At 42.9% G+C, this 14,526-nt stretch overlaps 1 protein-coding gene across 1 annotated transcript in view; it reads left to right on the forward strand.

Annotated features, from left to right (window-relative positions):
• Positions 1 to 14,467, forward strand: part of LOC129181204 (alpha-1,3-mannosyl-glycoprotein 4-beta-N-acetylglucosaminyltransferase C-like) — a 28,603-nt gene extending 14,136 nt beyond the window's left edge. Inside the window, exons 2-4 of the mRNA XM_054776029.1 lie at positions 12,258 to 12,400; positions 12,593 to 12,740; positions 12,814 to 14,467. Of these exons, the coding sequence (XP_054632004.1) occupies positions 12,269 to 12,400; positions 12,593 to 12,740; positions 12,814 to 13,979 (1,446 nt within the window). The 5' untranslated portion in view covers positions 12,258 to 12,268 and the 3' untranslated portion in view covers positions 13,980 to 14,467. The remainder of the gene's footprint in view (positions 1 to 12,257; positions 12,401 to 12,592; positions 12,741 to 12,813) is intronic.
• Positions 14,468 to 14,526: the final 59 nt, after the last annotated feature.

Here is a 14,526-nt window from a genome sequence, read left to right on the forward strand (position 1 = left end):
GTGTTAACACAAGACATTTTCAACTCAACTCTTTCACGCACATTTTAACATGACACATTTCGAGACGGCACATTTTAACACATTTTCAGCACAACACTTATGAACACATTGAGGAACTCTCATTTTATATCGTCAATTTGATGTCCTCCTTGTGGTCGTGGATGTTTTCCAGAAATGACTTTCTTCAGCCTTGTGATTGGTTAAAAATATTTTATACACGTAATGTCCCAGCCAATCGCCATGCAAACGAGCACACTCTGCATGCTGGAGACCAAGTGTGTACACTGAGGTGTTTTTTTGCGTATTTTTTAGCTCTTGTTTCATGAGGAGCAAGCACCCATACATTTTTAAAGAGTACCGCCCCCCCCCCCCCCCCCCCCCGACACACACACAACAGCGAGATGAGAAGATGAGAGTAATGGCTGGAAGGGGAGAAACTAACCGGCCCCCACCACCTTGGTGAATAAGTAAAGACTTACAAGCCGGCAGTCGCTTTAAAAGTCTGTGCTCAGAGCAAGAGGCTGATGACGGCCTGTTTACTCATTCACCATTACACACACACTGACACACACACACACGCGCTGCTTTGTGCGGCTGCGTCAGCGCTAACTGTGAACACACGTTTGCATTAGAGGGCTTCAACAGCACACCACGTTATGGAGGAAGAAAGTGAAGTAGATGTGTGTTTGGACTATCATCAGCCACTTCATTAGGTACACTATCCAATGAGAGCCAATGTGCGTAGTGTGCCTTTACAAAGATGATGATGCTCACGTTTGATTGACATTCTAAACATTGTTGCCTTTGTAAAGGCTGAATTGTTGTCGTTAAACGTGTGTGCCTAATGAAGTGTCCTGCTGAGTGTACAGTCAGTAATAAAATATGTGAACAATGAACTGAGAGTAGCAGAGCATTTATCATCCAAAGAGCCGACGTTTTGTCACTTTAGGAAGCAAAAAGTTGATGTATCTCAAGCGCAATGCCAAAAAACTGAGGAACATTTGCTGACTTTCATCACAGATTCTGAGGTTTGAGGCGTCAACGTTTTGTTGTAAAGACCATAAATCGTGTGGTCAATGTGTTTCTTTGTCAGAGTGACCCTGACAGCACATCTTTGTCGTCATAAATCATAGAAATAAAACAAAAAGCACACTTAAGCCTTTGTCGCTCCACACAAGTCTTATAAGAACAGTGTGTGCGTTTTACACCTTTTATAACAGACTCATTGTGGCGCCCTGCACATCTTGGAATGGATTCGTTGCAGCAAGATCAAGCATCCATCGTATATAATAGCAGATATTCAATGTACACTGAAGAAAAATAAGTATTTGATCTTGGAGAAAGCCTTGTTGACAAGCACAGATGTCAGATGTTTCTTGCAGTTGGTCACCAAGGTCGTACACATCTCAGGAGGGACAGCCCCAAAGCAGAATGTTTCCACCTCCAAGAGGGATGGTGCTGTTGGCCTCATATCCACCATTTCCCTGCCCCCAAACATGTCCAAATGCACTTGATGCCAAGAGCTCCCTTTTGGTCTTATGTGATCAAATCACATTCTCCCCAACCTTGTCTGATTGTCAAGCATTCAAACGGATCTGTACATGTCCTCTTGACCAAGGGGACCTTGCGGGCACTGCAGGATCTCAATTTTTTACAGCAAAGTGTGCCACTAATACTTTTATTGCTGACTATGCTCCAAACTCTCTTGACATCATTAACCAGCTCCTCCCTTGTAACTGACTGATGACTGACTGTTATCTCGTATTTCTTCCTGTATTATTGCACCAATAGTGGTCTCTTTCTCACCAAGCTTCTTGTCGATGGTCTTCTAGTCTATTCCAGTCTTGTGCAGGTCTACAATCTTGTCCCTGAGGTCCTTCGACAGCTCTTTGGTCTTGCCCATGGTGGTGGAGAGGTTTGAATGGAAGAGACTGGTTCTGTAACTGGTTTGTGGGGGTCAGAACGCTTGCTGGTTGGTAGGAGTGAAATACTTCTTTCCCTCAATCAAATAGAAATCTATTTCTCATCTTTAATTGATGTGTTTTACATTTTGTCTCAATAAACCTTGTGCAATAAACCTACCATACAAATTATGGTCTGTTAATATCTTTAAGGGGATCAAATACTTATTTTCACCCTTGTACTTGATGAGAACGCTGCATTTTAAGCAGCAGCTTCACACTGACTGTTAAAATACACCAAAAATCGGATTTCTTTCCCTGACACGTTCATGAAACATACAGTGGTGTGAAAAAGTGTTTGCCCCCTTCTAATTTCTTTTTTTTTTTTTGCATGTTTGTCACACTTAAATGTTTGAGATTATCAAACAAATGTAAATATTAGTCAATGACAACGCAAAACACTGACTGAACACAAAATGCAGTTTTTAAATGAAACTTTTTATTATTAAGGGAGAGAAAAAATCCAAACCTACATAGCCCTTTGTGAAAAAGTGATTGCCCCACCCCTGTTAAAACATAACTTAACTGAGATTAATTGAGATCTATCAGTCTGGAAAAGGGTACAAAGACATTTCTAAAGCTTTGGGACTCCAAAGAACCACAGCCACAAATGGTGAAAACATGGAGCAGTAGTGAACCTTCCCAAGAGTGGCCGGCCATCCAAAATTACCCCAAGAGCGCAGCGACAACTCATCCAAGATGTCACGAACGACCCCACAACAACATCCAAAGAACTGCAGGCCTCACTTGCCTCAGTTAAGGTTAGTGTTCATGACTCCACCATAAGAAAGAATCTGGGCAAAAACAGCCTGCATGGCAGACTTCCAAGACAAAAACCACTGCTGAACAAAAAGAACATTAAGGCTTGTCTCGATTTTGCAAGAAAACATCTTGATGATCTCCAAGACCTTTGGGAAAATACACAAGACAAAAGTTGAACTTTTTGGAAGGTGTTTGTCCCATTACATCTGGCGTAAAAGTAATGCTGTATTTCAGAAAAAGAACATCATACCAACAGTAAAATATGGTGGTGGTAGTGTGATGGTCTGGGGATGTTTTGCTGCCTCAGAACCTGGAAGCCTTGCTGTGATAAATGGAACCATGAATTCTATTGTCTACCAAAAAATTCTGAAGGAGAATGTCCGGACATCTGTTTGTGACCTCAAGCTGAAACCAACTTGGGTTCTGCAGCAGGACAATGATCCAAAACACCAGCAAGTCCACCTCTGAATGGCTGAAGAAAAACAAAACACAGATTTTGGAGTGGCTTAGTCAAAGTCCTGACCTGAATCCTACTAAGATGCTGTGGCATGACCTTAAAAAGGCGCTTCATGCTGGAAAACTCTCCAATGTGGCTGAATTACAACAATGTAAGAGACTCATTGCAAGGTATCTCAAACACAGTCTTGATTGCAGTTGTTGCTGCTAAGGGTGGCTCAACCAGTTATTAGGTTTAGCGGGCAATCACCTTTTCACACACCATGTAGGTTTGGATTTCTTTTCTTCTTTAATAATAAAACATTTCATTTAAAAGCTGCATTTTGTGTTCAGTTGTGTTGTCATATAACTACCCAACTATAACTGTCATATGACTAATACTTCAATTTGTTTGATATGAAACATTTAAGTCTGACAAAATAAGAACTCAGGAAGGGTACAAGCAGGTGTTCACACCACTGTACATCCATTTACTTGTCCTGGCATTTTTAGATATTTCCTGTTATTTGCAACATTCACAGTATGAAGTCTCTGTGTTGTTTGATGCTGAGCAGGAAGCAGCAAGATGTTTTTCACAGTGTTTTGCTGTCAGAGGAGAGTAAAGAGAAATCAATTTCTCAGCATGCTTATTGTGTCTTGTGGGCCAACCTTTGACTTAGAACAAAATTAGGCCTTCCTCTGAAATAATTGGTTCCCTTGGTGTCCTGTCATAACTTTGCAAGAGGAAAGAAAACAATGCACATCCCAAAAAAATGAAAAGCTTCCACAAGACGATGCACACTTGCTAGACTACTATTTAAAAGGAGTGTGCACTTCATCCAAAGTGTTCTCCCTGTCAACAAGGTGGACTGTGTTTAATGTGGGGGTCACAGCCTGAGAGGCTGTGGAGTTCTCACTGCTGGTGACGCTAATGATGATAGACGCTCCTCAGCAGTCGCAGCCTGACCCACATTAGTGGTGCGCCCGGGGCCCGCTGAGACAGGATGGAGAATAATCGCTGTCTGGGAAGAGAACGCTCTATGTTTGATTTGAGTCACACGATGCAACTTGCCTTCGCGATCAGTCCACGCTGGAGGAGCAACAAGCTTCACTCTCATTGCAAACACAAAAAGACTGCAAGGAAATATGCTTACTTGTTGGGAAAGCATGCAGATACCCTTTAAAATATTGTCTGGAATTTAAAATCTTGAATAGAAGACCCCAGTAAGAATATTGATCATTCATCTCCCTGCAGTTAATACATCAATACAACCAAAATGCTGAAGGAACTACAGAAGGCAATTTGTGTAGAAATTGCGTGTGAATGCTGAAGAGCTGAGTTTGAACTGAAATGCCATCCATCCATCGTCTTCCGCTTATCTGAGGTCGGGTTGCGGGGGGAGCAGCCTATAACGAGAAGCCCAGGTGGATGTGCCTTGCCGCCTCCATCCCTGTTTGGTACGGTAACTGTACAACACGTGATACGAAGGCACTCCAGCGGGTGATCAAGACCTCACAGAACATTGTTGGGGCAGCCCTCCCCTCACTGCAAGACATTTATAAAACTAGAATCCTATGAAGAACACACAACCTCATCAAGGACAGCACACATCCACAACACTCTATTCACACTCCTACCGTCAGGCAGACGCTACAGGAGTTTGAAGTCCAGGACCACAAGGCTGGCAAACAGCTTTTACCCACAGGCCATCAGGCTTCTCAACAAAGCACTCACACACGCTGCACGCAACACACGCACACACTCGTAGCACTTTATTTATTTATTTATTTATTTATTTGTATTATTTATCTGTATTAATGTCTCTTCTGTTGTTGTTGCTTAATTTATTGGTATATATGTTTCCTATGTTTTTATTCTTTTTATTGTGTTTTTCTTTCTTTTTTGGGAGAATGAACAGAACAAGAATTTCATTGCACAGCAATGAAAGGACGAGACAAGACGAGGTTTACTGGTAAAAAAATGTCGCTTAATTTTCAATGGGAATTTTCTGTGGAGTTATGGGAATATGCGGCCCCCAGCTCATTTTTTATTGGTTCGCAGCATAATTAAATAATATTACATTTGCAATGACACAAGAAAAAGTCGCATTGTTGGATGTTACAAATTATTATTATTATTTGCTTTGCCAGCTATAACACAAATATCAGATGTAGGCTGGTTTTCCTTTAAATATATTAAATACATATTTTGTCCTACATTGGGCTGGGTTTGGCTTGTTTAATAAAGAAAGTGGCATTCTTTAATTTTTCTGTATGCGCCCCTCGGTGGAAAAGTTTGGACACCTGTGCCTTATATGGATACAAAGTGGTTATTTAAAAAAATAAGACTTACTCTGCAGTCCATGTAGGAATAGGGTTAGATGTGAGTATGTAAGAAAGTGAGAGTGAAGTACATTCTTGTTACTACTGTCAGCAGTGGTGCGGAGACTCCATTTAGAAATGGTCTGAGGTAGCTGAGGTCAAAGTTCTTCCTGCAAGTGAAATATTGTAAGTGAGGACAAAATGATGTGGTGTTAAAGACATGCTATACGTTGTAGCAGCTCAGACACTAATGGCGTTATTGATGGATTCTTGCTTGGAGCTGACAGCTCACAAAGTCACAGCAAAGTAAAAGCATCAATCACTCACAGCAGCAGCAACAAGTGTGTCGTCCGTCTTCAAGGACACCCCCCCTCCCCCAGCATGGGTCCTCCACGCAGGCCCACATCCGCTCCTGACACAAATTGGGATTAAACATCTCCCCGAAGGGCACCTTGATGGAGAGTTCTCTTTTTCACCCTCACTTGTGCTCTGTTGTCACGGATACAGATGCCGGCGACAGCATTCATCCGCGTCATCCTCTTATACGTTCAAAAACATGATGCTTCTTTCTTTTCTTTGCCTTCATAAACTCACCTACGTAAATATACACTTGAAGGTCGACTTTATTGTAAATGTATATTTCATTCCTGACATACCTTCACTGATAAATTGCGTGCTTCAGAAAAAGGATGAAGATTTAACTCGGCCACGAGTTCCTTCTTTGGTATTGTCTTCCCCACTCGCTTCGTTTACATGCACTCAAAATACTGTATTAAAGGAAAACTGAACTCTTTTGGAATTTTGCCCATCATCCACAATCCTTATGTGAGACATGAACACAGATATCTTTCTCTTTTCTCTGTGTTTTAAAGATATAAAAACAGATAAAAGGCGACAGCTCAGGAGTGCATGTAAAGAGATGCACCTATGCCGGCTATAAAGGCCGCTATTAAAACATCTCCAAAAACCTCCAACAATGTTTTATGGGTGTATATCCATGCTGTAACCATGTAGCAACACGTATATTCATGATAACATGTAATACATGCGAATTTCGTCCATTCTAAGCATTACTGGAGCTTCCTTGCTCGGTGCGTTGATTTCACATAGCAACATCGTAGAAACGAATGCCTACACCAGGGGTTGGCAACTTTTACCATCAAAAGAGCCATTTTGCCTCCTTTTCCATAAAAAAAAAAAAAAATAGTCAGGAGTCACAAAACATTACACTGCCCATAAACTTGTAAAAATTTGAAGCGCGCCTACACGTGTAAGTCTTACTGACGGGTTCCCATACTAAAATGAAAACAAAATGTCGGCAACTTTAAGATTAAAAAAAAGTCTATCAGAGTTCACATATCTGCACCTCAGTGTTGTTCGCTCAATACCGTTTATTCCTGCGCTGAATTGTCATCAATAATCATTCTATTGGTCCTGTCCTTGGCTGTCTTCGCAAAGAGAGGTATTCCTTCATTTTCTAAATCATTTCCTGTTTATTTTTTCATTCGCAGAATAGATGCTGTGATATTTTTATGAATATACATGAATACATACATGAATACATGAATTCTTTCATTTCTTCAGCTTGTGGCTTGAATGACGCCCTGGGCGGTCAACGCTGTCCCGCCCCCACCCCCACCGCCCATTTTATTTACACATTTACACTACCGGTTTTTCTTCACAAAAAATATTTTTTGTAACTATATTAAGTTATAACTTTATCTTTGGCCCGCGTTGCTTTTCTTCTTCTTTCCTGTTCTTTCTGAATTCTGCACCTGATGGCTTTGACTTTCTTTTTCCCATTTTTTGTTGACAAAAATCATGTCACTTAATTGTCATACTGACTGACAATTACCCCTTTTTTATTTCACATTTTAGTAGTGAAATAACATGTTTGAGACGCTTGGTCTGTGATATAATGAATATAATGAAATAATAAGAATGAAATATGTTTTATTTTTGAGCAATTACTGTTGTAATTTACTTTTTTTAATCATATAATTAACCTGAGGGCTGAGGCAAGGCGGTGAAGTGAGCCCCTTCCCGATACTCTCTTTGGTTTGGTCAAGGTGGACATTTGCTGACATCTGAGCGGCATGGGGGTGTAAGTATCCCGCCTGTAGAGGGCGCCCATCTGCCACACATCCTGACTTGATGAGCGCTGAACACAAATAAATGGGATTCCCCCCCCAATTAATTAATTAAAACAATTAATTAAATTGTTTTATTCAACTGCGCAGTAACTTCCTTCAGACTCAACTCAAAACTCCCTCAGGCTTTTTTCTCTCCCGCACAATGAGACTCAATGCATACACCGCCCCCTCCCTTGCTCATCCAATCAGCAGGCAGAACGCAGTCTAGATGCGTTCACGGCTTTGTTGAGTCGGATTCATTTCGAAAATGCGCATTTCCCCTACTTCGGTGCTAAAAAACCCCCACAGCGCTTGGCGAAGAGAGCCGCAATGAGGCTGAAGAGGCCGACCCCTGGCCTACAGCTAGCGTTAGCTTTTCCAAACTCGAATATGTAGCCTTACGTTTTGGTCGTGTCTTAGGCGTTGTGAGTGCGACGCTGACACGCTACGGGCGAGTCTGTGGGGAAGCTAGTTGCTAGCCTGTTTGTAGCTAGCCGGTGTGGTATGGCTACGTGTCAATACGCCAGTAATGTAGTTTGATCTGCGTAACAATGTTAATAATAATAATAACTGTCGTTGTAGCCTGGTTATGATGCATGTCACATTATATGTAAATGGAGCATTGTTGGCGCTTTTTGGACACTTTTTCAGATGACTTTATAGGAGGACGAAGTATGTCTCATACGTGCAGTAATGAGCTGTCTGTTTTTATGTCTTTAAAACACACAGAAAAGAGAAAGACATATGTGTTCATGTCTCACGTAAGGATTGTGGATGATGGACAAATTTCCAAAAAAAGTGCAGTTTTCTTTTAATGAATTATTGCATGAATTGGGTTAAAAACAGGCTTTTAAAACACATGTAAACACCTGAGTTACCTTGTGTCTGACTTTTTAAAGGTCGGATTAACAATTGGTAACCAATCACTCTTGCCTGTACGGTAATCCCTCGTTTATCATGATTACTGTTCAACTGCATGTGGAAATCCAACATTTAAGTTGATTCAAGCTAAAATGTGACATGTGAAGGTGAAGATGAAGCTGATTGGCATTCAACACGACCCGCCACATTGTTGCCATCAAAAACAACCCAAAGAGTGGTAGGAATGAGAGTACAGAACGATCCCTTTGATGGTGGACGATAAAAACAAACACAGTGCATTGTAAACTAGCGTAAACAAAGGAGGGCTTTATTTATTCATAGACATGAATTTATTTCCATATAAATGCATTGTGACTGAGACGAAGATTGTTCGGCCTTTACATTCAAAAGACAAACAGAAAATTGTAGCCGTTGCAAGAAACACGCAGTGGTTGGTCTCATGCAGGACTTTATTCTCCAACTGCTCACAACAAATAGTTTCCAAGAAGGAACTTCTCTTTATAGAGCTAACACTTGCACGCCCAAAACTTGGATACAAGCCACGCCCACAACCCAACTGGGTGAGAGACATGTCCCCTAGGATTTTTTAAACTTTTAATTAAATAAATGCTTTTTCCAAACCGTGCCGAATAGTGCGTGTAATACTGCTGGTTAAACAGTAGCACATCAGAAACGTCGCTGTCTTTGCCATCTTCATCTTCCTTCCTACACCAAAACCACTAAAGTCGTCTTCTTCAGCCTCACAATTTCCTCCCTTTTTCGTAGTCGCGCCTAGCGCCACCCCCACCCTGAGGCAAATCAGCCCCGGCTCGTGTGCGGTCCAGCCCCCTGAAACCCGCCGGCGACAGTGGACCCCCCCGACGGCAGACTGATCTCCTTCAACCTGAAAGCCGCATCACATGCACCTCTCCACGCATTCTCCAGGATGAGTGCGCGCACAAAGCGCAAAATAACTGCTCCGAAGCACGCGAGATATCGCGAGACTAGAACGCAACCACATATAAGCAGCAGGGTCAAAGGGTGAGAAAAAAGTGGTAAAGGCTTGTACTGTACACTGGAAATGACGGTACTTGGTGTTGGATCGATACCAACATTTGTAGTATCGCTGAGGTTCCACTGTAATTGCCTAGTAGGCGTACTGGACAATTACAATGGAACCTCGGTTAGCGTCTGCCCCGTTTTTCGGTTGATGTTTAAAAAATTTAAGCCACACCTTTGCCTCGGTTTGCATTCATTCTCCAGTTAGCGTACAATATGGCGTGCCTCTGCTCCTGTTATTAATACGCTGCGTGAGTCCAACTGTGTTCTTAATGTATTTTTTATCACAAAATGTCCTTCCTCTTTAGCATCCTATTAGCTAGCTGAGCAAAATGCCAACGGTTCCGGGAAGTTACGTTGCCATGATGTCATCAGAAGTTGACTCTCAAATTAAAAAACACACAAAACATGTTTTTATAGTTTGACAATTCTAGTTTTACATGCATATAAATGGTGAATGAAAAGGATAAATGAACATTTAAGCTGACCTTTGCTTTCACTGAAGACGTGACTGTTCCCAAAGACGTGATGTGACAGCGAGATCAACAAACACCACCTTTCTGTTTTCAGTCACGTCAAAAATCACATTTCAGCGAAGGTAAAAGTCACCTTAAATGTTTATTCATCCCTTTTGGTCATCATTTCTATGTATTTATATGCATTTCCAATTGTTTAGTTAACATCTGTTTGGGTTATAGTCGGACCTTCTGGAACAATTAATGACGCTAACCAAGGTTCCACTGTACTTTGAAGTTGAGCCGTTAGCGATGGTCGGCTTGGCTTGTTTGTGGCTAGCGGCGACTGTAAGTCATTTATTTAAAGGGATAGTTCGGATTTTTTGACATGAAGTTGTATGACATCCCCATCAGCATTGTAGTCCAGTAACAGAGACTTACTCCCCACTTGGTCTCCTAAGTCCAGTTCTGGTCGGATTTTGGTGATGAACAACATAGTTCCTCCTAGTTGCTGGGGACAATTCAGTAAAGAGTTGGGCTTCTCAAAACAATATGCCGGACCAGGTTCATGCAGTGTGTGTCAGTATCTTGTGGCCAAGACCTGTAGCCACGGACCTCCCAAATAGTCTAAAAGTCAGTCCGGAGTGCAGAAGTCAGCAGGAAACAGCCGCTCTCAACAGGAAGTGCAAAAAAGGTTTTAACTAAGACTGGTTTTCCAACACGAGCTGCACTTGTCAATATTTTTGTTCTGTCACTCAAGTGGAGTGGCTTCTTGTGTTCTAATGAAGTCATAAAGAGTGATTTACGCGATTGTGTGTGTGTGTGTTTGTGTTGGGGGGGCATAAACATGTCTAAATGCCATCTTTTACAACTAAGACTGATTTAAATGCATAGTACTCCTCTCTTAAGCATTGTATTGTTAGACACTATTGTCAAAAGACATTAATGACCAAGTGCCAAAAGAGTGTACATACTGGAGTGTACTTAGTGATGCTTTTCATGTCATTTTTACCTATCTATTTTATCTATTTATTTGTATTTTATGTTAGGGGTTAGGATATATCATTTTATAACATTAACCCCTAATCTAAAAAATGGTATATTATTATCTAACCCTATTTATTTATTTATTTATTGTCTGTGTATTTTTTATTTTAGTCTAATGAGGTTAACTTGGTCTATCATTCATACATTCTGAACAGTTCTTTTTCCATCCATCCATCCATCGTCTACCGCTTATCCGAGATCGGGTCGCAGGGGCAGCAGCCTAAGCAGGGAGGCCCAGATTTTCCTCTCCCCAGCCACTTCGTCCAGCTCCTCCCAGCGGATCCCGAGGCGTTCCCAGGCCAGTTGGGAAACATACTTTAGTCTCTCCAACGTGTCCTGGGTCTTTCCCGAGGCCTTCTACCGGTCGGACTTGCCCTGAACACCTCCCCAGGGAGGTGTCCGGGAGGCATTCTGACCAGATGCCCAAGCCACCTCTCATCTGTCTCCCCTCAATGCGGAGGAGTAGCCGATCTTGTACTCCGAGTCGCTCCCGAACGACAGTGCTTCTCACCTTATGTCTAAGAGAGAGCCCAGCCACCCTACGGACAAAACTCATTTCGGCCGCTTGTACCCACGATCTTGTCCTTTCGGTCACTACCCAAACATGACCATTGGTGAGGGTAGGAACGTAGATCGACCGGTAAATTGAGAGCTTTGCCTTTCGACTCAGCTCTCTCTTCACCACAACAGACCGATGTAGAGTCCGCATCACTGCAGGCGACGCACCAATTCGCTTGTCGATCTCGTGTTCCATCCTTCCCTCCCTCGTGAACAAGACCCCGAGGTACCTAAACTCCTCCACTTGGGGCAGGATCTCATCCCAGACACGGAGATGGCAGTCCACCCTTTTCCGGGCAAGAACCATGGACTCAGACTTGGAGGTGCTGATTCTCATCCCGGCCGCTTCACACTCGACTGTGAACCGATCCAGTGAGAGTTGAAGGTCACAGCTCGATTAAGCCAGCAGGACCACATCATCTGCAAAAAGCAGAGACTCAATCCTGCACCAACAAATTCTGTCCATAAAAATAATGAACAGAATTGGTGACAAAGGGCAGTCCTGGCGGAGTCCAACCCTCACTGGAAAGTTGTTTTTTCTTTTAGATATTTTTTTCAGTTAATTATTAGTTCATTATTTTTCTGGTTGTTTTCATGGCAACAGATGAGATGTGTACCAAGTAGTCGTACAATGAGATGAGAATGAGGTGTGGTCGTGTGTGCAGTGAGAGACGAGATGGTGAGGTTCCTGTGGAAGTGGGTGGACAAGATGAGGTGCTTGAGGAAAAGATCCATGCTGCCTCTGCTGGGATTCGTCATCACGTTCCTGCTGCTGTTCAACCTCTACATGGACGACAGATACGTGCTGGTAAGGTTAACTTCTTTACACACTTGTGTGACACTTAAAAATGTTAAAATGTGGCTTAAAACATTGCCTGTACACTTCAGAAAGGTTTATAGTGGCCACAGTTTGATGATTTCCATTTTCACAATGCCCTAGTGTGACTTTGGATATTCCACTGAAGAAAAAACGTCATAATGTTATTTTGCTTTCCAACAGGAGGCTCAGAAACGACAGCTGGGAGACACTCTGATGCATCCGGCGAGCTCAGACAGATACAGCCACACCTTCAGAGACCTGTCCAACTTCTCTGGGACCATCAACGTGACGTATCGTTACCTCGCAGGGTTTCCTTTGCCAAGAAAAAGTAGGTATTCAAAGCAGGCGTGTGATGCCATATTTTCCCATTTAAAGTCATTGAGATGTTATGATGTGTGCAGAGTACCTGACCATCGGGCTGTCGTCGGTGAAAAGAAAGCGAGGGAACTACCTGCTGGAGACCATCAAGTCCATCTTCGACCAGTCTAGCTATGAGGAGCTGAAAGAAATCGTGGTGGTGGTCCACTTGGCTGACTTTGACCCAGTTTGGTGCGAGAACCTGGTGCAGGAGATGAGCAGGAAGTTTGGCCACCACATCATCACGGGTCGCCTTCTGGTGATCCAGGCTCCAGAGGAGTACTATCCATCCCTGGACGGCCTCAAGAGGAACTACAACGACCCCGAGGACAGAGTGCGCTTCCGCTCCAAGCAGAACGTGGACTACGCCTTCCTGCTCAACTTCTGCACCAACCTGTCTGACTTCTACATGATGCTGGAGGACGACGTGCGCTGCTCCCGCAACTTCCTGACGGCCCTGAAGAAGGTGATCACCTCCAGGGAAGGTTCCTACTGGGTGATGCTGGAGTTCTCCAAGCTGGGCTACATCGGGAAGCTGTACCACTCCAAGGACCTGCCTCGTCTGGCTCATTTCCTGCTCATGTTCTACCAGGAGATGCCGTGCGACTGGCTCCTCATCCACTTCAGGGGTCTGCTGGCCCAGAAGGACGTGATCCGCTTCAAGCCCTCGCTCTTCCAGCACATGGGCTACTACTCGTCTTACAAAGGGGCTGAGAACAAGCTGAAGGACGACGACTTCGAGGAGGACTCGGTCGACATTCCTGACAACCCTCCGGCCAGCCTTTACACCAACATCAACGTCTTTGAGAACTACGACGCCGCCAAGGCTTACAGCACCGTGGACGAATACTTCTGGGGGAAGCCTCCTTCTACCGGAGACTTCTTTGTCATCGTCTTCAACCAGTCCACCAAAATCAGCAGAATAAAAATCGTCACGGGAACAGAGGATCGCCACAGCGACATCCTTCACCACGGAGCTCTGGAAGTGGGTCATAAGAGCGTGGAAGGCAAGCAGGGGAGGCAGTGCTCGTCCTACATCACGCTGGGGGAGTTTAAGGGCGGGAAGATCGAGGCCATCAATGTGCACCGCAAGATTGGCTTTGACATTGAGTGCGTGCGAATCGTAGTGACGGCCAGTCAGAAGGAATGGATCATCATCAGGACTATCAGTCTATGGACCGCTCAGCCTCTCGGTCCATTAATCAAGTGATGATCTCTTCTGTCTTCATTGTTTGAGACATTCAGGCGTTCCTTTAGGACGACTGCAGGAGTTCATGGAACAAAATCATTTATATTTTCTTGGATTCACAGATGTATTTTGCTTTTCAATCATTTTCCATATCTGTCAAATATCATACAGATTCCAACCTTTATAATGTTCCTAATATAAAAAACGTAAATTTGTCTGGTGTCTTGTTTTCAATTGTATTACTCACACTCAAAGTTTCATTATAAAACAGCAACAATATTTGAACACTACAATTTTAAAAAACGATTAAAATATCTAGACTATCAAATTCTAGAACATGAAAAAGTTTGAAAGTTAATTAAGATTGCCCCCTTTAGCTGCACTGAAATGTGTCCTAAAAAGACACGATCGTGTAGAAATAGTACTATCGCGCAGTTGAGTTTTATTTATTTTACTTTGCTGTCATCTAGTGGTCATCACTATTTATTACGTTTATTATATGTCTGAGTTAAAGCGTCGGTTAATTATCTCACGTAACGTTTTTAATTGTAGTGTAATTTATATATTA

Source organism: Dunckerocampus dactyliophorus, chromosome 5, assembly GCF_027744805.1.
Source record: "Dunckerocampus dactyliophorus isolate RoL2022-P2 chromosome 5, RoL_Ddac_1.1, whole genome shotgun sequence".
In the NCBI taxonomy this organism is placed as follows: Eukaryota; Metazoa; Chordata; class Actinopteri; order Syngnathiformes; family Syngnathidae; genus Dunckerocampus; species Dunckerocampus dactyliophorus.